Source organism: Pinus tabuliformis, chromosome 2_2 (genome assembly GCF_031772625.1).
Source record: "Pinus tabuliformis cultivar Carrire ecotype Pingquan chromosome 2_2, CPIR1, whole genome shotgun sequence".
Taxonomy (NCBI): Eukaryota; Viridiplantae; Streptophyta; class Pinopsida; order Pinales; family Pinaceae; genus Pinus; species Pinus tabuliformis.
In genome coordinates, this window is record NC_142300.1 from 843,063,364 (window position 1) to 843,087,378 (window position 24,015).

The following is a 24,015-nucleotide window of genomic DNA, read 5'->3' on the forward strand; positions in this document are numbered from 1 at the left end:
TAATACTTCTGTAAGGAATGCGAGTGCAAGTTTTGGGGGCATCAAACTGTTTTGGGTGTCTGTGAGTGTGCAGATTTGGGTAAATGTGGAAGACTAAAGCGTTGTTGCAGTATAGCTTTTTGGGCTTCCTGCATTGATAATCTAGCGAGCCAGTTTTTATTTTGTCTGGAATCTATAGTTCAATTTGATTTCTTGGTCACCTGGATCATTGATATGGAAGAAGCCAATGGTAAGCAAGCATTCTGGTTCTTGCCTTTTTATTTAGCTGAAAGTTAATTTATTCCAACATAATTTATCGTTTCTGGTTTTCGAGCTTGTTTATGTGATGGGCATGTGTGCACACACCCATCAGTGCCTTATTAGATGAGATATACGTACAAACCCAAACACATCTAATATGCAAATACCCATTCTTTAAACTGAAACCAGTGTGTTTCAATACAAGAAATGAGGAAATAGGAGGACCTTGTTATGACAATTTATCACATGTTTTCTGATGCAGTTATAGAATCCAAGGATGGGACCATTTCTGCAGCATCGGCATATACAGGTCATCATGAAGGTCAAATTTTGCTAGGTTATGCTTGATAACAATATTTTATGCTACTTTTCAATGGACTTGTTCTATTTGGGATCATGAAGATCGGTGCAGAAATCTGCATATAATTTGCAGAGTGATGTTCTTTTACGGATTTTTAGACAAACTTTTGTTTTTCAAAGATGAATTCTGCGATTTGAAATCTAATCCACAATAGAAAAAAGTGAGTGCATTGATGCTCCCGTGAACCATGCTAGAGACTAGCCAACTGCTCTTTGTTCCATGGAAAACAAGGTTCAGGTGCCAAAGAAACAGAGCAGGGGAAGCAATGGTTAAATGACAATCCTTATCTGATAAAGTTTAAAATAAAAATTCTGAAACATGCAAAGGAAGCAATTTTTAGGCATAGAGTAGGAGGAGAGGTAATTCTCTTATTTGTATCTTGCCTCAACCATTTAATGAAGTTACTAGGTTCTTGAAATGTGTGGTTATGTGGAGATTCAACTAAATAAAAATGTTCAAGAAGGATCGCTGACGAAAAATTCCCTTCAGAAAAAAGGAACGTCTGCCTTGCAATCTCGAGATGCAGGATTGCAAATTCACATTTTTGGAGTTGATTGGGTTTATCTCTTATGTTTTTGTTATGTTTTTTTTTGGGATTTTGGAATCACCTGAGTGGGCTTTTTGTCCATTATTTCGCTCTCTTTAAATAGACTTCTATGAACCCTTTCTCATCCAATTGCACAAGACTATTTTTTGGTTCATCTATAGAAATGAGTTTCAAAATTTTAATAATTCTAATTTCTATAATTAAATAAATTATTTTTATTAAATGAATTTTATGAAAAGCATCTTACAATTAGTTAATGTTTTAGTTATAGTGTGAACCACCAATGTAAGTGATTTGTTTTAATATTTGTAAATGTAATTCGCCGCTTTTCAATTACCATGTAAAACACTGTAATTTACTTTCTATTTGTTCTTTTAATATCATATCTGCTGGTACACGCTGGTCATCGTGGATAGTACCTTCGTCACTACTGAGCTTTGTATATGCTTGCCTATCTGAGCTTTATATATGCTTGCCTATCTATAGAGGTTTCCTCCTTTTAATAATCCTATCGGCCTCTCTTTGTACCTTTTGGGACAATTGCTAGTTATAAGATGTATACTCCCAATTTTCTTCTGGATTTTAGTCAGCTCGATTTCTGCCATATCATATTGAATTTGAATTCAAACTATGGTACAAACCAACAAGTATGTTACACTGACCACCATTCGAACTTGGTAACTATGATACAAACCAACAAATATGTGCCAACGACCAATCTTAATGCAATCAAGACATCCACCTACCGACACCCACATCCATCCAAGTTAATATAGAGCTATAAAAACAGCACAAGTGGACAAGTACTCAAAATACACACTTACACAAATAAACAAACAGACAAATATAGAAATATGCATACATAAGTCCCTGCAGAATTGTTTTCCGCAATGAATTCTGGTTTATGGCAACATTACCTACTAACCCTAAGAATATTTTCAGCTCTGATAAGTGGCATACGTGTATCAATCTTGCATGAGTCTAACCCTGTTTTAATCTTTTGTTGGGATTGCATGGCATCATTACTGCTTGTGAAATATGATTTCAGAAAAGAGTAATGCAAAGTTGGAGGACTCTTGTCCCATCATCATTGACGAGGTCTGATTGAATCCTTTGCTGCTTGCCAGCTAAAAAGCAGAGTTGAGAGTAGTAATTGCTGACAATGAAAAAAACCTACCGTATGACTACCTTCACGTTTTCGAAGAAGCGTGGTTAATGAACAGTTTTGTCATATCCTCAAAGTAAGACATTGTTATTAGATTGACAAGACACGCAGAAGGAAAATAAATTTGCAGAGAGCAGTGATCATATTTTTACAAGTCATAAATTATGACTGCCTCTGAAATCTATCATGATGTTTTTTAACCCCATTGAAGGCCACCACCCAGCCTTGATGGTTATTATGACTGCAATTTTCTTCTAAAGATCACATCTCCAAATATTTGAAAGCTGATATTCCAAGTTTATCCCATAATTGGGGGCTAAGTGAACATAGAAATAGAATCATTCTTCATATGCCACACAGTAATCTTCTTAGAGATACTTTATAACCGCAAGTTCAACTTGGTAGTCATTTAGAGTTCAGACCTTTTCTGATCTTATTACATTAGAAAAAGTTGGCTATTGTAATTGTTGAGAAACTAACAAAAAGACAACTTTAAAATATAATTTTCTTACAACAGAAACCAATGACAGTTTTACGACTTTCCAATAGGTGTGCACTCTCAGCAATGGTCTTTGAAAATATGCTTAATACATAGAACGATTTATATTTGTAAAGTGATCATGAATGCAGCCACACTCGATCACAAAGCCTCTGTTGCCCAGCACCATAGAATTCGTCTACTCTCTCTCCATCTCGAAAAAATCGGAATGTTGGAGTGTATCGAATGTCTTTTGTTGCTTCTGGACACTCATCAACATCAGCGTAAATAAATGCTGACTTTGGATATTCGTTACTAAGATTACAGAAGGTAGAAAGAACATCTCTACAAACATGGCACCTGCACAACATAAAATTGGTACCAATCTGAGCATGGATCCATAACAGATGCAATATAACAAAAGCTCAAGTTAAGCAGTCATCTCCAGTTAACATTTGTGCCACTTCAAATTAAATATAAAAGGAATAATAGCCACTCATTAAGCCAATTTAAATTTATTGTGATGGACATGAAAATAATTTGTTCACGACATTTATAAAAAATTCAAGATGAAGCACCCGGAGGAAATGGAAATACCAAGTGATAAAGTTAAGCATCCGGCAATCATAGCAAAGTTTCTAAAGAAACAGTCAAGATGAGTTACAAATCTCATGCTGATGGAAACATGCCTATTCAATAGATTTAGGTGCCCCTACATTAAGTCATAAATCCTAAAACATAGCTCATTTTCATTCACAGCTTAAAGAGACAGTCCAGCAAAGAAGAAGATGAGGGCTTTTGGTGCAGTTTTTGTTGCAGAAAAGTTATGGGCAACAGGAAAGAGAGAGGTGAAGTGTTGAACTGCATTTAGTGTTCAAATTTTCAATGGCAAGGGTATTTTCTAAGCATTTTCAGCATTCACTCGTACAGCTTAGTATCTACATTCTAAATCATTGCAAATTTACATTAATATCAGCTCAGAATTTATTTCATAAATCAATAATTTATTGTGCCATTGACTTTCCAACATGCATATATTTTGGACACCATGAACAGTGCATTTTTAAAATTGAAAATGGCTGCAAAACTCAGACCTTTATATGTAGGCACCACCATTCACAATCCATTTATTTTAAGTCTGCCAAGATAAAGCTGCTTAAACCAGCTGTTACAAGAATTGCACCTTACCACACACTACTTCCACGGCTATTGAAGGTGAAGGGGACTTTAACTTGCAGAGTTATCAGTGATATAGTAAAGGTAATCAATCATAAATGCATTGATTGAGATGAAGCGAGTGATTTTGGATGATTATACTTCGGTGAATGTTAAATTTGTTGTGGATTTTATATAGCCAATTTGATATGCTCCATTATGTGGATACAGGGAGCCCATGTTTACATGTGATTTATGAGAACATAGACTGTATGTGAGGATTAAATCCATCACAAATAGGAGGAAAGTCCCCGCATATACCACAGCTCATATAAACATTTATACATGGGAGTTGGAATAAATTGAACACCCCACTACATACGGCAGCTCATGCAATTAACTGAACACCCCAATACATACGGCAGCTCATGCAATTAACTGAACACCCCATTACATACGGCAGCTCATGCAATTAATATGAAATGGTATGATGCTGCAAGGAGGCCTCCCTCCCAAGATAAAGAGGTGGTGATAGGATTTATGAATGCTGTTAAAAAAGTTATGTTTCTACAAAGGAGGCATCCGAAATACATTCTTAACATGTCCAATTTTCATGTGGTTAACTTGTGTTTTCCTCACAAGCTTGCTTTGAAAGATAGGCATGGGTGGGTGAACCCTGTTGAAATTGTAACTAGTGTCGGTCTTCATAATGTAATGTAAATCTATCATTAATGTATTTATTATATTCATTATTATATTTTTATTTTAGTCAAAGCATGTTCTTCATGCTCATAGAGTCAAAAAGAAATTATTTTGAGTCAAAGAAAATGTACTTGAGTCATGTCCCATTTGGACATTTGTAAGAAAAAGAAAATTGAATTTTTGTTTGAGTCAAAGTCCACCAAAATGGTCAAAGTCAGCCCTCCTTGGAACAAGTTGGCCTAGGCCTCCAAGAGCCACCTATTCAACCTCCTGGACAACTATATATAAGAAAGAACTAGAAGTTCGATCCTATTGGAGCTCATCCATTCGACCAACAAGAATACATCTGAAACCAGCGAAGAAGAGGAGCCGAAGCAAGTTAAAAAGAGAGAGAAGGACGAAATCAAAAGCAATAAGAATATTCCAAGTTTGACCAAATTTTTGATCTAGTGACAGATTGCACGTGTGGACTGTAATTTCTGTGGAGAAGGCCGAATCTTCTGAGGTTGCCACAGGGCCAATTTTCGGCCTCCCACTGCAGGTCTGAAATTTCAGAATGTTGACCAGATTTGGACAGTTTGACCATCGTTGACTTTGACAAAAGTTGACCACATTTTGAGGTGACTTGGAGGAGGATTAGACTTAGACATTTTGGGCAGTTTTGGGTCTTAGACTTGGTCTTGGATATCTCATTTTGATCTGATTCTATAAGAGAAAGATTGTTGAGTTTTCTCTCTTGTGGGGTTTTTCCCTGGCTTGGAGCCTGATTTTTGTGTCTCTTGTCTCTTTATTTTCCTGGAATATTGAACATTTTGTATAACTGATTTGATGAAGAAGACATAACAAATAATGAAGAAGAAATCTAAACATTCACAACTAATTATCAAGTAGAGAAATCAAGCCTAATTCCACTACACTTGGTTACTCAACAACCCCTAGAAGTATAATTGCTTGATGAAGAAGACATAACAAATAATGAAAAAGAAATCTAAGAATTCACAAGTAATTATCAAGTAGAGAAATCAGCCTAATTCCACTACACTTGGTTACTCAACAAGCCCTAGGAGAATTTTTTATCCTCTTCATCTCTTCCAGCCAGCAACTAGCAACCCTTGAGAGACACCTTGTAGCCGATGTGTCATGCCATTCATATCTCTGCCACCTGCACTAGTCATATGTCCCCTCGCCCATTTGTCACGATCACATGTTGGAAGGTGGGCTTCTGATCAAAAAGTACTTTATTCATTTTGCATTCGGGTGCTTATGCTTGTTTGTATTTTGGCCATTTGGCATGGATCGTGGGGTGAGTTGGAAGAAGGAAGGGTTTTGACCGTGCTTTTGCTCCCTCACCTTAAATGGGGAGTAAATATTCAATCCTAGTCTAGTGGGACCTCCCCTAATGGCCCATGGCTTTAGGAAGGGAACTACTTGGGAAACCTTGGCTGAGATAATGTGGTCCCGCTTTCCCATTCCATATTTATCACTTCCCTCCGTACATTACAAGCCCCATACCAATCTCCCATGTCTAGGTCCAAATGACCATGGGTCCACTGGGACATCATAGCACACCCCCTCCCCTTGTCCACATATCTGGGCCAGGCCTAGAAACTTTTCTTCAGGATGTTGTTGCAACTAAAAGAAAAGTACAAAGCATATCAGGGCCACAAGAAAGAAACAAAAGAAAGAAAATCATAAAATGAAAAAGATGGTCAAGACATTAATATTAGCACGTGGGAAAAAGCCAAGTATGAGTTCTACTTCTTATCGTTATGGCCATCACCTAGTTCCTTGGGCCAATGTTGTCCTATTAAAAAGGAACTTTTGCATGTCCTTACCCTTGGTGGGCAATGAATTGCCCGACCTTTAAGGGGGTAAACACTACCACACATCATCAAAGCATCCTCTCATTTCCTAGAGCTTCGAGCAGTAATACAAAGAAAAATCAAGAAAAGAAAAAAGGCAATAAGACGGTTGGAAAAACAAAAGCCGAGGTAACTCATGCATCCACGATTGCTCCCTCCTCACATTTGTATGCCCAAAATGTGGATTTCCTCATTATAGCTACCCCTTTGACCATGGCATTTGGCCCTGAGACCCCTTTATCCCCCTTTCGTTCCATCATTATTCACATGACACCTATTGACTAAAGGATGTACCACGGATTTGTATTTCCATTAAATGTTGGGAACACCTAATAGGATCGTTTATTAGTCACTCCTACCTAGGGCGGTAACACTATTACATGATCAAAGCCCCGAATTCAGAAGGGAAGCCCCATATGAAGTGTCAATTTTCCCTTGACTAACAAGCTTGGTCCACTTAGAAGCACTAATAATTATTGTTAACTGTACCTAATCGTGAAGATGTGGCACTAGACATTATGTTAGATTGGCAGGTGGTTTTCATCATGGGATGGGCAACTTAACTGGGGCCCAAAGTCCACTAATGGAGAATTATGCCACCCTACAAGTGAAGCATTGAGAGCCAAGGGACTCCTATTACTTGTGGAGCATCATTCCATTCTATGGGCAACTACAGCACCCTTGGCAATCTGCACTTTACCCCACATTATTCATGAGATGATGCAATTGGACTAGGGTGCCCCAGTTGGCTTAGCAGTGATCACATGGTTTGGCAGTTGATTCAAGGCCTAGATGAGGTTTGTCTCACCCCTTGAGACATGGAAGGGCTAGCACCATCCTCAGAGCCCTCAACATTGGAGTAGAATTAGGCTATTCTATCCCCAAGAAACCCATGAGACCCATTTTGTGCCCCAAACACAAAAATGGGTCCTCATGATGATTTGCATGGATATTTTGGGGCCAACCCCTAGATCATGATTTTTGGAGCCCTCTTCACTCACCTTAGCACTGGAGGAGCCCAAAGCATGCCCTAGAAGGGCCTATGTATGCATGATGTCAACATTTCAACCCTCTTATGGGTGATCTATTATGATTTTACACTGGCTATGAGGTTGACTTGTGGCCTCACTTAGTGTTTGCAGATCATTTTATGAATTGAGGAGCTTTCAAGCTAAAATAGGCCTTAGTTAGTCACATATATATTTGAGATCACTGACTTGTGATCAATCATCATAAAACTTGTGAATTTTGGACCTCTTAGGAATTTTGCACGTGCTTCTTGTGGGCGGATTGGAGATTCTTGGAATGCCTTTTGATATATGGAAAGCTAAATTTGGATTGTCTTTGGGTCTATTCTTTGGAAAATATTGCATGTTATCTTGTAAGTTCTCTTTGTTGAATATTATTATTTTGAATGTCTAATGTATGGAACTATTGCTTCTAGATATGCTAGATTGTGCCCTAATTTGTTGAAAATAAATTTTGAAGGCTTTCTAGATGAATGTTGCATATGTTACTCATGCATAACATGTAATGAATGTTCCTATTGGTGAATCTTTTTAAAGCTCTCCCAAGAAACTCCAACTATCATTAAGGGGTACTTGCTGGAATTTGATAACCTAAGGCATCAATTTTCCGCCTCTTTGGAAACAAATTTGGCTTTTCATGAGCATCCTTGACTCCATATACCCATAGGACAAGGCATTGGTCCAATCACTTGGTGTTCACCCTTAAATCTTCTCCACAATGTTCTCTTCTCAAATTCGGTCCTTCTAAGGCTAGGAAGGAGAATCTAGGGCTTGGAGCGAAATTTTAGGGAGGCTTTTTGGTGGTTTGAGAGCCTAAACATCAAGAGGTAGGTCTTGACTACTTGACCTATCTTTTTGGTGGGAATCCACTCAAATATCATCCATAAAACCTCTTGCCCTAGGTGTTGCCCTAAGAGGGAAACCCTAGTTTCTTCTCCCTCAACTTGAGGACTTCCGTGAAGGTTTCATGAGCCTTGTAATTGTTGAAATCCGTCACAAGAAACCTTTTCTCTATGGTCTTGACCTTTGGAGCTCCTATTATCGTCAATTACATCAAACCCTAGCTCTTGCACCTCTCCTTTTTAGGGCTTTTATTTGAGAGTGTTTTACTTCTTTGATGTTGTGTACCATTGTTGTGCCTCTCTCTTTAAAGAGCCCTAGTGACATCATCTTATACCTTATTCACAACGTATATATCTTAGAATTGATCTCTTCTTCTCTTACCAAAATTCCTCCCATTGGTGAAAATCCGTAAAAAGAAGGGGGTTTTGGCTGAGGTGACATTGGGCCTATACCCAATTGTTAGCACTTTGTCTAGCTTTGTCTTGTAGGGTTTCCCTCTCTAAGGCCCAAGGCCTGCTAGATTTTGCAGTAACAGGAACAAAGATCCAATTGATTGGCAGTAGCTTCATGGTGATGATGCTCCAAAGTTGCAGGAATTTTCTATATAGTTACTCTCATTAGAAGAATTGGGGCACTCATTAGTTCATCCAATCCCTCATCTTGTGAGAGGAATTGGGGCACTCGTATCTTTTCCATTCAATGAAGAAAAATTGGTTGGGTTTGAAGGCAGCAAAGAACTTGTTTACATTCATAGCACACTTAATCATTCCTAGAAAGACCCAAGGTGCAAGGAGGGTCCTTCCCAAAAATGGGACCAATACACAATGGTGTATCCCTGGTCAAGGAACCGCAACCAGAGGTCCTTGTCAAGATAACTTCAATTATAGTCGCACAAGAGGAGACTATGCAGGAGAGTAATGACTCCTTGGACAGCTTGTTCATTCATGACCTTAATGACGATGAGGATGAAGATGCAACAAAAGACTTCCATTCAGGATTCAACTATGTTAATTTTGTTGTTTCATTTTGGAAATTCCACTACGCAATCGGTTTGAGACTTACGAGCTATCAATGAGCATTGAGAATGATAATTTTTTCCGAATCATTATTAAATGTTGAATGTCAAATTGTCAACTGATGAATGCTTGAATGATTTCATTAACATCTCAAAATGAATATGAAGCATTGACTACATAAATTTCAATTATATTTTTTCATATCTATGAAATTTTATGAAATTTTATGTGTACCCCTCGTTGCCGAAAAATCTAGCAAGCCTTGGAAAGGGAAACCCTACAAGGTAAAAACTAGACATTGGGACAACAATGGGGTAGTGGCCCACTGTCACCACAACCAGAACCCCCTACTCTTTACGAGCTTCCACCGATGGGAGGAGTTCCAATAGAGAGAGATCACTTATAATAGATATTCTAAGGTTAATGTGTGAAATGATCTTACAGGGAATTCTTCAAGAAAGACACAATTTAAGCCCAAGGCTTCACAAGGAAACAATTTTCTTTCTATAGAGGCCTAGAACTAAGGGCACAAGACCTAGGGTTTGATAGATTCGACAAGTGTTGGAGTAACTCAAGGTCAGGGATAGGAGAAAAGGTTTCTTATAAAGTATATCAGTTATTCCAAGGCTCATGAAACCTTCAAGAAAACCCTTAAGTTGAAGGAAGGAGAATTAGGGTTTCCCTCTTAGGCAAACAACTAGGGCAAAGAAATTTATGGATGAAATTGAAGTGGATGCCCACCAAAATAATAAATTTAGTGGAAAATACTATCCTCTTGATGTTTAGGTTCTCCAATCACCAAAATTCCTCTTGCCTAGGGATTCGCAACAAGCCCTAGTTTCCTAACTTAGCCTTGAAAGGGTTTAATTTGAGAGAGAAAATATGGAGAGAATTTGCAAATGATCACCAACAAGTTGCATTAGCACCTTGTCCCTTGGGTATATGGAGTCTAGGATGATATAGCTTAGCTAACCTTGTTTCAAAGGAGGCCGAAAATTGATGCCCTAGCAACAGAATTTCAAGCATTTACCCACTCAATGGAAAAATGGAGTTTGATAGGAGAGCTTCAAGGAGTTCACCACTAGGATAATTCTTAAAATGTCATGGATGAATAATGCATGCACCATTCATCTAGCTAGCATTGAATAAATCTTCAACAAAATTAGGGCACAATTTAGCATGAAGTAGAATCAATTACTCCATACATTAGACATAGAAAATAGATCTTCAACAATTAAGAGTACTTACAAGACAATGTGCAAGAAATCCATCCATTATACCAAAGAATATCCAAAAATCAGCTCCAAATATCAAAATGCATCTAAAGATCCAATACATCCACAAGAGAACAAGTGTGAGTTCCATTAAGGAGGCCGAAATTCCAAGATGAGATTATGATGAGAGATCAAATGAAAGATATCTAAATATATATGTGTCCTCCTAACTCTATTTTATCCTACAAGCCCCTCAAATCATAAAATAATGGGCAAGCTAAAAGAAAGGTCACAAGCCGACCTTGTGGCTTTGCAAAAGCACATAATGATCTCCACAAATGTGAGCCAAAGTGAGCAAAAGGTTGATGTTATGCTAGTAGATTTCCCTTTAGGGTATGCGTTGGGCTCCTCAGGTGCCAAGACGAGTGTAGAGGGCCTCCAAAACCAAGGTCTAGGGGTTGGCCCCTGGATCTCCGTCAAATCATCCTGTGGACCCCAAATGTGGGTTTGGGGCACAAAACTAGGTCTCATGGGTCTCCAAGTGGTGTAATCTTTGTCTTTGCTCTAACGTTGAGGGCACTAAAGATGGTACTAGCCCTCCCATGTCTCAATGCATGAGACAAACCTCATTTGGGCCCTGGACCAACTGCGAAACCATGTGATCATTGCTAAGTTGGTTGGGGGCATGCTGGTCCAGGTGCATCATCCCATGAATAATATTGGGCAAAGTGTAGAAGCTATTGGGTGTTGAAGGTGCCCATGGATACAAGTGATGCTCTACAACTATCCGTGTTGATTTTTGGTAGCTTGGGAGGTACTCCAAGCCTTGAGGATCGAGGGTTTGGAGGTTGGAGGGTCACAAAAACACTTGTGGGCATGAAACCCAAGCCTATGGGATTTGCACCCAAGGATCCTGAGGGTAACCAAGAGCATTGAAAATCACTCAAATCTGAGGTCTAGAACTTGAGATATGAATTTTTTAGTGAAGTTGTGGGTTAATGTGGCACCAAATGGAGGTTAGCTTGACATTTTTGGAGTGTCACAAGTTATATCTTAACACCACATGAAATTGTATACATAGGAGTGACATTGGAGGTCATTCCTTCATATCCTAAGGTGCATCTACATCAAAGGAGGAGCTCTGAAATTACAGCGAAGCTAGGGCAGCAAGGACGCAAGGGCAAGGGTACAAGTTTTGGAAGGTAATCTCTGAAATTTAGTGCGGGTTACCTTGTGAAGAATATCACAGGCGTGAGGAAGCTTAGGAGACCTATTTGGTGTGCCTTGTCATTCTGGATGCGTTCTTGCTGCAGATTGGAGCCGCTGTCAGAGAGGTGAGTTTGGGGTCTATTTTTGTGTCGTTTTGGTTCATGTTTGGTGCTCTGTTTGGGTTGCAAGGGTAGCTGAAGCTACAACAACATGTGGACGGTTGTTTGGAGGTAGGAGAAGGCTAGAAAGGCTTCTCCAACTCAGTCGCAGTCATCACTAGGACGCCACAGCTCAAACAGCGCCTTCTTCCTTGGTTTTGAGGTCAGTTTGTTCTGTTGTTAGGGACAGCCACATGTAGAGTGCCTTGTGTGAACATTACAAGGGCCAAAACAGTGGTAGAGGAGCATAGAACAAACAGCAAGAAAGAGAAGCCCAATGGGAGAAGGATACACCAAGTTTTGAGCAAGGGTTGAGGGTTGTTAAGGGTGCCCTAATGTTGATTTGGGGTAGCATCGGATGTGCTCTAGCCACGAAATTTGGTGGAGAGGTTGGGGCACATGAGATCTCCAATACCCAGAAAGGATTTGGGCAGATTCTAAACAGATCAAGAGATATTAAAATAATTTATATTTTTAATGGAGTCCCTACGTCTAAATTTAGGGAAAATAAAATATTAATGTGTATTAATATGAATCTGTATTAGAATGGTCCAAAAGACATGGATCAAGCCAGATCTAATCTTAGTCATTGATTAGGGACTTAATCTCGGCAGTTGAGATCTCAACAAGAAAAGTATAAGAGGAGGCTTGAGGGGCACTTGGAGAACACACTGAGGGAGACCTTCAATTTATGGAGTGGGTTTGCTGAGAAATTGAACCAGTGGTCAAGAGAGCAGTCAAGAGGCAGCAAGTACAGAACAGGGAGACGGGAGATCAGCGCAGAGGCAAAAGAGGCAAACGCATAGCCAGAGGAAGCCACGCAGAGGCAGCAGAGACTGTGCATAGGCAGAAGGGCCTGCATCATCCACGCAGAGGTTGCAGGAGTGACGCAGAAGGCCAGAGAGGCTACACAGAGCCTCAGTAGGCTGACGCAGAGGGTTTCAAGCTGACGCAAAGGTCAGTAGGGCCTACGCTGGATTCAGAAGAACTACTGGAAATTTATCTATCTGTGGGTAAGCCAGTTTAGCACCCTGTTGTACTAGAAAATTGCTGAATAATAAAATCCTCCCTTGCTGCACCGGTTTTCCCACATTGGGTTTTTCAGGGGACATTAGTCCAAAATAACTGTGTCAATGTGTGCCTATGTTTGTTTTTGTATTACAGTGTGATATCTGCAGCAGTGTTTATTTTAATGTTTGTTGAAGTAATTTCATGAATAACTTATGATGAAATAAGTAGGAAAAGTAAATTGGTCGTTGCAGTGATAGAATTTTCACATGGTATCAGAGGAAGTAATCAAAGACAGAAAGAAAAAATCAGTTATGGGTCGAGACCACGATGCAGAGGCATCCACCTCAGGGGACTCTCGCAGATTTTCAGAAGATTGCACAAGAGAAAGAGATTTTGATTTCTCTATGTTGGCTTCCAAGTTAGAAGAAGAAGTGGCGTGCATGACTAGTGATGCATCATCAGAAGTGTGGTATATAGACAGTGGAACCTCATGGCATATGACGGGAATCAGGGAGTGTTTCTCAGAATATCGAGAAGAGAAGATGAACTTTCAAATCACCATGGGGAACAAGGCAAAGTGTACTCCAGTAGGAAAGGGTACCATAGTTTTTCAGACAGAATTGGGAGAGTGGTTTCGTGCCACAAATGTACTGCATGTACTAGGATTGGGGATAAACTTACTTTCCGGGTCACAACTACAAGGCAAGGGCTATGACGTCTACTTCATTAAGGAATAGGTATACGTCAAACACCCGAGCTGGAAAAAGAAAGTGCAGATCGGGATCAAAAGTAATCGGTTGTATAGACTACAACTAGAATCTCCAATGGCACTAATAGGCAGTCATGGGGACAAAAACTTGAACAAACTATGGCACAGAAGGATGGGTCACTTACACCATGGAGCTCTGAGAATTCTCAGGAGCACAGTAACAAGAGTTCCGGATCCGAGTACGGAACGAGATGATGTATGCAAGAGATGCGCTCTAGGAAAGTATGCCAAGGTGGCATTTCTTAGGAGCAACCACAGGGCCAAGAGTGTACTAGGATTGATACACTCAGATATTTGTGGACCTATGTCCATCAAAGCTCTCAGCGGTGCCGAGTATTTCCTTACCTTCATTGATGACCACTCGAGGAAAACTTGGATCTATTTTCTAAAAACCAAGGATGAGGTTTTTTGTCGATTCAAAGAGTTCAAGGCTCTAGTGGAGAATCTGACAGGTAAGAAAACAAAATTCTTGCGCTCAGATAATGGTGGAGAGTATGTTGATAAAGACTTCACTGATTATTGCGCGAAGGAGGGCATCAGAAAAGAGTGGACAGCTCCCTACAATCCGGAGCAGAATTGGGTGGCAGAAAGGAAAAATAGGACTATTGTAGAAGCAGCTAGGGACATGCTGTATGATCAGGATATGCCAAAATTCCTGTGGGCAGAAGCATGCAGCACAACTGTCTATGTTCAAAACAGGACTCCTCATGGGGTATTGGGCAAGATTACTCCAAAGAAAGTCTTCACTGGGAAGACACCTGAAGTCAGTGATTTCAGGATATTTGGGAGATTGGCATATTGTCGCATACCCGAAGAAAAGGGGAAGACGCTAGATCAGACTACAGAAAAGGGGTATCTGGCAGGATATAGTGAGAATGCTAAGACATACAGGATCTATCTTCCAGGGAGCAAGAAGGTAGTAGTACGACGAGATGTAAAGTTCATGGACGATAGAGCTTTCAAAAGATCTTGCGAAATGCCTTCCAAGGAGCAGTCGAAAGAGGATTTGTTGGTCATGCCTCTTCAACCAACGGAAGTGAAGAATTCTTCCTCAGATCAGGAAGATTCTCAGGATGAGGAAGAGGAGCGAACAAAAGCACCTGTTGGCAGAGGAAGAACCAGCAAGGAACTTCGTCAGATTCTGCATGATGCAGAGAACTTCATTGGAGAGCCAAGGAACAGTAAAAGGGAGCGAAAACAGCCAGACAGGTATCAGGCGTTAGTAGCTCAGGATGGGGAGCCTGCCAGCTTCAAGGAGGCAGCTCAGCATCAGGTCTGGCTAGATGTGATGGTGGAGGAGTATAACTCCATAATGGTAAACGATGTCTGGGAGGTGGTGTCAAGGCCTCAAGACAGATCTGTGGTAGATTCAATATGGATCTACAAGATCAAATATGTTGCGTACGATAGTGTTGAAAAATACAAGGCTAAGTTTGTGGCTAATGGGTATGCTCAAAAGGAAGGGATTGACTATGAGGAAACCTTCGCCCCGGTAGCTAGGTATACATCTATTAGGACCGTGATATCTCTTGCAACCCAGATGGGATGGGAGATCCATCAGATGAATGTCAAGAAGACATTTCTAAGCGGGGTAATAGAAGAAGAAGTATACATTGAACAACCAGAGGGCTTTGAAACTCATGAGAAGAAGTCTCATGTATGCAGACTGAAGAAAGCCTTGTATGGGCTGAAGCAGGCACCAAGAGCATGGTATGGTCGAATAGATGGCTACTTGCAGAAGATGGGGTTTGTCAAGAGTGACATGAATCTGAATCTCTACTATCTGGTCGTAGAGAGCGAGCCACTTATCTTAGTATCATATGTGGATGATCTCTTCCTGACAGGATCATCCAGACTCGTTGAAGACTGCAAGAAGAATCTAGCCACAGAGTTCGATATGAAGGATCTGGGACAAATGCACTATTTCCTAGGGTTGGAAGTTTGGCAGCAAAAAGGAGAAATCTTCCTTGGGTAAGGAACATATGCTACAGAAATCCTGAAAAGGTTTGGACTGGGAGACTGTAGACCTATGGCTATGCCAATGATCACCAACTGGAAGAATATTGATGCATCAGAAGACAAGGATGTCGATCCCACCCTATACAGACAGCTCATAGGGTCCTTGATGTATCTAGTCAATACCAGGCCAGATATTTGCCACACTGTCAACACCCTCAGTCAGTTCATGGTGGAACCAAAGAGGGCTCACTGGGCAGCAGCCAAGCACGTTCTCAGGTATTTACAGGGAACAGTTGATTACGGGCTCTTGTACAACAAGGGGAAGGATATCAGCTTGAGTGGATTTACTGATGCAGATTGGGCAGGAAGTTCAGTGGATCGGAAAAGTACCTCTGGGTATTGTTTCAACATTGGCTCAGGAATGACCTCCTGGTGCAGTAGGAAACAGAAGTTCGTGGCTCTGAGCTCGTCTGAGGCAAAATATATGGCAGCAAGCACAGCTTCATGTGAGGCCCTATGGCTTAGAAAACTGTTGGTAAACCTATTCAGAAGAAATATGGAGGCTACCAGGATCATGTGTGATAATCAGAGTTGCATCAAACTCGCTAAGAATCCAGTATTCCATGATAGGTCGAAGCATATTGATATCCGGTGTCACTTTGTCAGAGATTGTGTCCAACAAGGAGTTGTACAGTTGAGTTACACTCCTACAGGGGAACAAGTGGTAGATATCCTCACCAAGGCCCTTGGAAAGTCAAAATTTGACTACTTCAGGGAAAAGATGAGGATGGTAAAGAACCCCTTTCAAAAGTAGTGTGTTAGCAGCACGAATGAAGAGGGAGTTGCAGTGCAGATGTAGTGTTGGGAGAAAGGACCAACAGTAGCACAGATGCAGAGGGAGTTGTAGTGCAGATGCAGTGTTGGGTGAAAGGACCAGCAGCAGCACATATGCCGAGGGAGCTGTCATACAGATATAACAATGGCAGTGGCAGAGTCATGGGCAGCAGTACAGGAGGCAGCAGTGTAGAGGATGTTGGGCAGGAAGGCCTAGCATCAGCACAGGTACCGATGCCAGATGATCAAAGTAATACTCAGTGAGGAGTATTGCTAGAGCACAGTCCTCGCTAAGAGGGAGTGTTGATTTGGGGTAGCATCAGATGTGCTCTAGCCACAAAATTTGGTGGAGAGGTTGGGGCACATGAGATCTCCAATACCCAGAAAGGATTTGGGCAGATTCTAAACAGATCGGGAGATATTAAAATAATTAATATTTTTAATGGAGTCCCTAAGTCTAAACTTAAGGAAAATAAAATATTAATGTGTATTAATATGAATCTGTATTACAATGGTCCAAAAGACATGGATCAAGCCAGATCTAATCTTAGTCGTTGATTAGAGACTTAATCTCGGCTGTTGAGATGTCAACAGGAAAAGTATAAGAGAAGGCTTAAGGGGCACTTGGAGAACACACTGAGGGAGACCAGTCAGATCAATTTCTGGAGCGGGGTTTGCTGAGAAATTGAACCAGTGGTCTGGAGAGCAGTCAGGAGGCAGCGAATACGAAACAGAGAGACAGGAGATCAGCGCAGAAGCAGAAGAGGCAGACGCAGAGCCAGAGGAAGCCACGCAGAGGCAGCAAAGACTACGCAGAGACAGCAGAGACTACGCAGAGACATAAGGGCCTACATCATCCACGCAAAGGCTGCAGGAGTGACGCAAAAGGCCAGAGAGGCTACGCAGAGCCTCAGTGGGCTGACGCAGAGGGTTTCAGGCTGACGCAGAAGGTTGAGACTGGCACAGAGGGTTTCAAGCTGACACAGAAGGTTGAGATTGGCACAGAGGGTTTCAAGCTGACGCAGAGGTCAGTAGGACCTACGCTGGATCAAGAAGAACTGCTGAAAATTTGTCTATCTGTGGGTAAGCGAATTTGGCACCTTGTTGTACTAGAAAATTGTTGAATAATAAAATCCTCCCTTGCTACACCGGTTTTCCCACATTGGGTTTTTCCAGGGACATTAGTCCAAAATAACTGTCAATGTGTATGTTTGTTTCTGCATTACAGTGTGATATCTGCAGCAGTGTTTATTTTAATATTTGTTGAAGTAATTTCATGAATAACTTATGATGAAATAAGTAGGAAAAGTAAATCAGTTCTTGCAATGATAGAATTTTCACACCTAACCAAAATTGCAAGTGCACAGTTCCCAAAGCACGCTGGCAGCAGCAGGGAGTTGCAGATGTCATCTTGGTTGATGGTTGGATGCTAGGTGGATGTGTGTCCTAAGAGAGGACTGATTGGAGAAGTCTGTTAGTAGCCAAATGGAGGGGTTTCCTAGGTGCTCGACGCCCTGACTAGGAGCAGATGCTATTGTAGACTTGGTCACTAGTAGACTGTTGGAGGGCAACGTGAGAGTGGACCAAGTGTGGACGTGGATTGGGCATTTATGATCTGTTGGAGGACAACATGAGAGTGCCCAAGTTGGAGCCCGGTGTGTAACACTTTGATGGACAAAATTAGTTGCTAGAGTGGCAGTTGTTGATCTCAAGGGTTGACGAACTAGAGGAGCAGTGGAGCAGCCCTAGACTTGTGTGTGGAGAAGGACTTCTACAATAGATAATGGGCAGTCCTCCTAGCTCGTGTTCATTGTGGGAGATGAACATCTTGCAATGATAGGTGGAAGCCCTCTATGCCCTATGTTGGTCTTCATTGGAGCAGCACAAGAAGACCATAGTGGGCTGAAGTCCCTGAGTAGCTGAGGAGCAACAGTGGGCAGATTGAGAGTTGTTCACAAACGAAGTTGTCAACAACTCAATAGGAGTCTCGATGTGTTGATGCATTGATGGACAAACAATCAACTAGTGAGCAGATTGATAGCCGAGGTTCAATGGCCAGATGGACTTGGAGCATTGATAGAGGCAGGAGTTGCAGATCGGGAGCCGAAGGACCGGGCAGGTACATGGTACGACCGAGGGGAGCTGAGAGATTCGACTACATCAGCCAGATGGTCAGAGTATCTTGTTGAGGGTAGATTGGTTGTTGATGTACTGACACCAAGCCCCAGTTTTGTATCTTGTACTAGTGGATGTATGAGGGCCATTATCCCTGGTACAGGAGCCCTAGACTGTTGTATTATATGCTGATTAATATAACAAACTTGCTTTGAAAATTGTATAAAGTTGTCCATGTTTTGTGCACTAGTAGATTTGTTGTCATTTATATTCCGCTATGCAAAGTAGTGTCATTGTGATTCTCGGTTTGGTAGTGTTAGCTCTGCTATTTTCTGCAGTGTTTGATGGATTGCAAAGAGGTATGGCAATGTTGTATATGCTTGCATGGCCCCGCATTCGTCGGTTTCTTCCTACTCCTCCATTCTCCTTCTATTTTCCTAAACCCCCGCCATCTCTGTTTTAGTGCAAGAACCCGCATAAACCCATGTTTCTTTAGCTCGGGCGGTTAACACATGAACCTGTGCCAATATAACCCTCTGTTGCTTTTGCAATCGCAGTCATTGATTGCCCCGATCTAACAGTCTCCGTTAGATCTCCCGCTCTCTAACCCGTCATCGTTTCCCCGTCGTTGATCGCATCCACCACGCGATCTAACGGTAGTCGTTTTCCCCGCCGCCGTGACTGGCACACGCGATAACCCGCGGGGGAAGCGGTTTTCCTCCGCCACGTGTCACAGCATGACTGTGTTCGCTGCCCGTTATACGGATACTGCCTCCTCCGATAGGCGGTGCGATAAAACTGCTTACCACCACTGTACCCGTCCCTCGCACGTTATCGCCCGCGCACCTTTCCCGCCCAATCGCCATCGGATCTGCCCGACTGCGATCCGACGGCCCGCATTCACCCGTCCACGCTACCTCCCGATACCCCTCATCAAACGATCTCCGTCGTTGATTTGTGTGATCCGACGGCTGAGATTTTTTCCTCCATTCATTCTGCCTCCTCCATTTTGTCCACGCTCATAGCCTGTTCGGTGCCCCCGAAAGATGAAGGCGGTCGACTGCCAGTCCCGGTACTATCTATATTAACTCTCCAACCACTGCAATCAAGGAACAACATGGTCAAAAAAGAGAAGGACGGCCTCGACCAGATCAAAGCATTAATCAGTTATGGCGCTCCTCTCAGACAACATCCCACCTGCTCCGAAAAGGACTGTAGAACATCAGAGAAAGGTTGATTTGTTCATTAAGACAATCAGATTGTAGCAGAGGCCTATTCCAAAGAATTAATGTGGTTGGTGGTCCATTATGACCCCTCCTCGTGTAACACAGCAGAGCAATTTTGTAAACAAATTCCATATATACCAAGAAACAGAAGGTAATAGGGGGATGAATGTTGTTTTGATGTAAGGTTCAACTTCTGGAGACTGTAACTACTGTGATACCTGCAACGTCTAGTCTTCATTTTCAGCTAATACAAGCTTCTTTTGCTGTTAATTGCTCACCTTCCACTTCTTCTTTGTTCTAGGTTGTGCCTGTTATGCATTCTTCATGTGCTCTTGATGTTTAGCATTAGAGGGGTTGTCATCCCACCTCTGTGTTAGAATCTAGTATGTATTATTGAATGTGTATGCAGATTTTCTGTTGTTTTAATGCCAGAGAGTTGTCATCCTGTCTGTGCATTAGGAAATAGATTTACAAACCTTTCAACTGGTTGCAGCCGGCCATCACAGGGTCCTGTGCATCTGCTGGTGTGATCAGTATTCTCCATTTCCACTTAATCCTCAAACTGTGAGTAATTGGTGGTCTAAAGCCTTGTAGTCTGGGGGTGTTCACCCATGTCTGGGGTTAAGCATAGTAGAAGTGGTTATCTGGCTTGAATATGCATCATTCCTTCCATTCATCCACCATTTTCCAACATTTTTGTTGAGTTTGTAATGTTCCCGAGCATCTCTGATATACAACCTAGGAGAGTTTCTTGGGGTGATAACATTAATTGGCGCCATTGCCAGGGAGAGGAGATTGAAGCTCAGCTTCCCTGGGAGAACGACACAGTTCCAGATTTTGATGATAGACAAGGTCTGGACACATAATCTGGTTGTAATCATCTATCTGGTGACTCCACTGGAGGAAGACCATCTTTTGGGGACTCCACGTTGAAGTTTTGGCTCAGTTTGTGAGACATACTCGAAGAAATCCTCAGAAATCACCAGCTGAACCAATGCCTGACCCTAAGAAGATCGTTAAGCAGAAGAAAATTTCATAGAAAGGAGCATCAGGACCAAGTAAGCCTTAAAAGTCCCATGTATCTCTGTTAGTGAAAATCACCTTCAGAGATTCATTTAGCTCCTGTTCATTCATTTCCCTTTCGGACCTCAGTTCAAAGAAGCATCCATGCTGTCCATCATAGTCCTCTGTCTCTGTCATCCTTTTCATTGATCCATATCACTCAGTCTACCAGTATCCCTCCACTTACCTCAGTCATGGCAAGCCAGCAAGCTCTCACAAAGATAGAAAGAATAGTTGCCGCTAGGTATGGACCCCTGATCTTGTCTGTCCCTTTGAATGCCATGCCTGCAGGAGATTATCAAGAATATATGCCTAAGTTTACTGGTACAGAAGGAGTAACAGCTGAAGAGCACCTTGAATCTTTTTATAGCTATGCTGATAACCTGGATATCAATGAAGAGGATATGTGAATGAGGGTTTTTGTCCAAAGCCTAGATGGGGAGGCTAGAAAATGGTTCAGAAATTTACCCCCTAGGTCTATAGCAGATATTGAGGCCCTAGATGATGTGTTTTTAAAGCATTGGGGGGATAAGAAGGATTTTCTCTTTTATCATACTGAATTTGGGAACTTGCAGAGAGAAGATGGTGAGCTGCTGTCTAATTTCAACAAGAGATTTAACCATATATACAGTAGAATACCATGTGAAGTAAGACCCACCCCTGCTTCTGCCATGCTCACTTATGCTAATGCCTTTGATTCTCAATTCTGCTTACTATTAAGAGAAAGAAGATGTACTTCTTTGGCTGATATGCAAGATGTAGCCTTTGAAAATTGAAATAGAAGCAAACATCATTGCTGCGGAAAGACTCGAAGGTGATGCTGAAAGGAGAAGACAGGGAGGAGAGTCGTCATCATCCTTAGAACCTGAGATCGATGAATTAGCTAGGATGATTGAGTTTTTGGCCTCTGAAGTTTCCAAATTAAAGGCTGAGCAGTATTCTGAGGAAGCAGGAGCTCCTTGTTCCTTTACTCTTTCAAAGCTAAATCCATATAGAGGAACACAGGAGCAGTTGCAGATTTTGCAGAGAAACAGAGATGCTAACGAAGATCAAAGGGTGAAGACCCTTTGTCAGAATTTAGTCATGGAAGAAGAGCTGTTTGAAGAAGAGGAGGTCCATGGTTTGGAAGATAAAGGAAGTGCCCCTTTCCTAACCAGAGCTGCTTTTGAAGAAGCATTATCCAAAGGCACTGCTCGTGAGTTTGTTGTACCTGCAGAACAACAAGCTTATCAGCAGAAGCAGCCAGCAACAGGTCCCACCATCCTCCAAGAATCTGTGCCCGAAGCCAGCTCATCTTCACATGGCTGTGCAGATCTGCAAATTTGCCAGCCTGCTTTTGTCCCCTGCCCAGTGATCAAAAAGGGAGAAGAAAGCTCCCTATCATCTTTTGATTCTCTGTCTCTTCAAATGAGAAGCCCTCAAAGTTGCCCCCTGAACTCTGAGGCAGGCCATAATTCAAAGCCCAAGGCTGATACTGATCATCTCAGTCTTGATATTCTAATGCATGCTCAGATGGCCTCCACACAGATTGAAAAGGCAGCTTCTCAGGTGACAGAGAAAGAGGATGCACAGTCTTGGAACTCCTCCTTGGATGTGGACTGTTCTAAGAAAAATAAAGGAGCAAACCATGTCTCTGTGTCCCCTGCACAAGAATACATTTGTCCACCATTTATACTAATTGTGCAGGCCACAAAGGACACACAGAAGTACACAGCAGTCATGATTATTCAGCAGGTGTACAAAGGCTCCCATGAAGAACATCCAAGGAGGAAAATACACAGAAGGGAGATGAAATTTGATCCATATCTACATAGCAAGGTCAAATGTCCTAAACTCTTTGAGGTAGAGGATCAAATAAATCATGTTTTGCAGCTCTATGATGAAGGGGCAGACAGCAGGAGAAACAATTTTGATGGCGCATCAGTTGGCCGATTTTTGAATAATTATGTTGTTTAAGGTCCTCTGGCCTTAATGATTGTAAGCAGTTTCTTTTTTAGTTTTAGCGTAGACTTGGTTTAACTCCATGCCCAATGGATACTAGGCATAGTTTTTTAAAGTTGGTTTTGCATGAAGGCATTGGTCTGCAGTTCTTGAGACCCAACAGGGAGGATCTCATCCCCAGAAGGAGCCAGTGTTAGCTCTGCTATTTTCTACGGTGTTTGATGGATTGTAAACAGGTATGGCAATGTTGGATATGCTTGCATGGGCCCCGCATTCGTCGATTTCTTCCTACTCCTCCATTCTCCTTCTATCTTCCTAAACCCCCGCAATCTCTGTTTTAGTCCAAGAACCCGCATAAACCCATGTTTCTTTAGCTCGGGCGCTTAACACATGAACCCGCGCCAATATGACCCTCTGTCGCTTTTGCAATCGCAGCCGTTGATTGCCCCGATCTAACGGTCTCTGTTAGATCTCCCGCTCTCTAACTCGTCATCGTTTCCCCGCCGTTGATCGCATCTGCGCGATCTAACGGTAGTCGCTTTCCCCACCGCTGTGACTTGCACATGCGATAACCCGCGGGGGAAGCAATTTTCCTCCGCCACGTGTCACGCCATGACTGTGTTCGTTGCTCGTTATATGGATACCGCCTCCTCCGATAGGTGGTGCGATAAAACCGCTTACCACCACTGTACCCGTCTCCCGCATGTTATCGCCCGCGCACCTTTCGCGCCTGATCGCCGTCAGATCTGCCCGACTGCGATCCGACGGCCCGCATTCGCCTGTCCGTGCTACCTCCCGATACCCCTCATCAAACGATCTCCGTCGTTGATTTGTGTGATCCGACGGCTGAGATTTGTTCCTCCGTTCAGTCTACCTCCGCCATTTTGTCCACGCTCATAGCCTGTTCGGTGCCCCCGAAAGATGAAGGCGACCGATTGCTAGTCCCGGTACTATCTGTATTAACTCTCCAACCACTGCAATCAAGGAACAGCATGGTCAAAAAAGAGAAGGACGGCCTCGACCAGATCAAAGCATTAATCAGTTATGGCGCTCCTCTTAGACAACATCCCACCTGCTCTGAAAAAGACTGCAAAACATCAGAGAAAGGTTGATTTGTTCA

The 24,015-nt window shown here is 42.1% G+C and overlaps 1 protein-coding gene across 3 annotated transcripts in view; it reads right to left on the minus strand.

The window, feature by feature from the left end:
• Nucleotides 1-1,982: 1,982 nt before the first annotated feature.
• The window catches only part of LOC149195607 (thioredoxin-like 3-3), a 193,474-nt gene continuing 171,441 nt past the window's right edge, over nucleotides 1,983-24,015 (minus strand). For all 3 annotated transcript variants that reach the window (XM_089405368.1, XM_089405367.1, XM_089405369.1), the window contains exon 4: nucleotides 1,983-3,151. In XM_089405368.1, coding sequence (XP_089261494.1) covers nucleotides 2,932-3,151 — 220 coding nt within the window. In that variant the 3' untranslated portion in view covers nucleotides 1,983-2,931. The remainder of the gene's footprint in view (nucleotides 3,152-24,015) is intronic.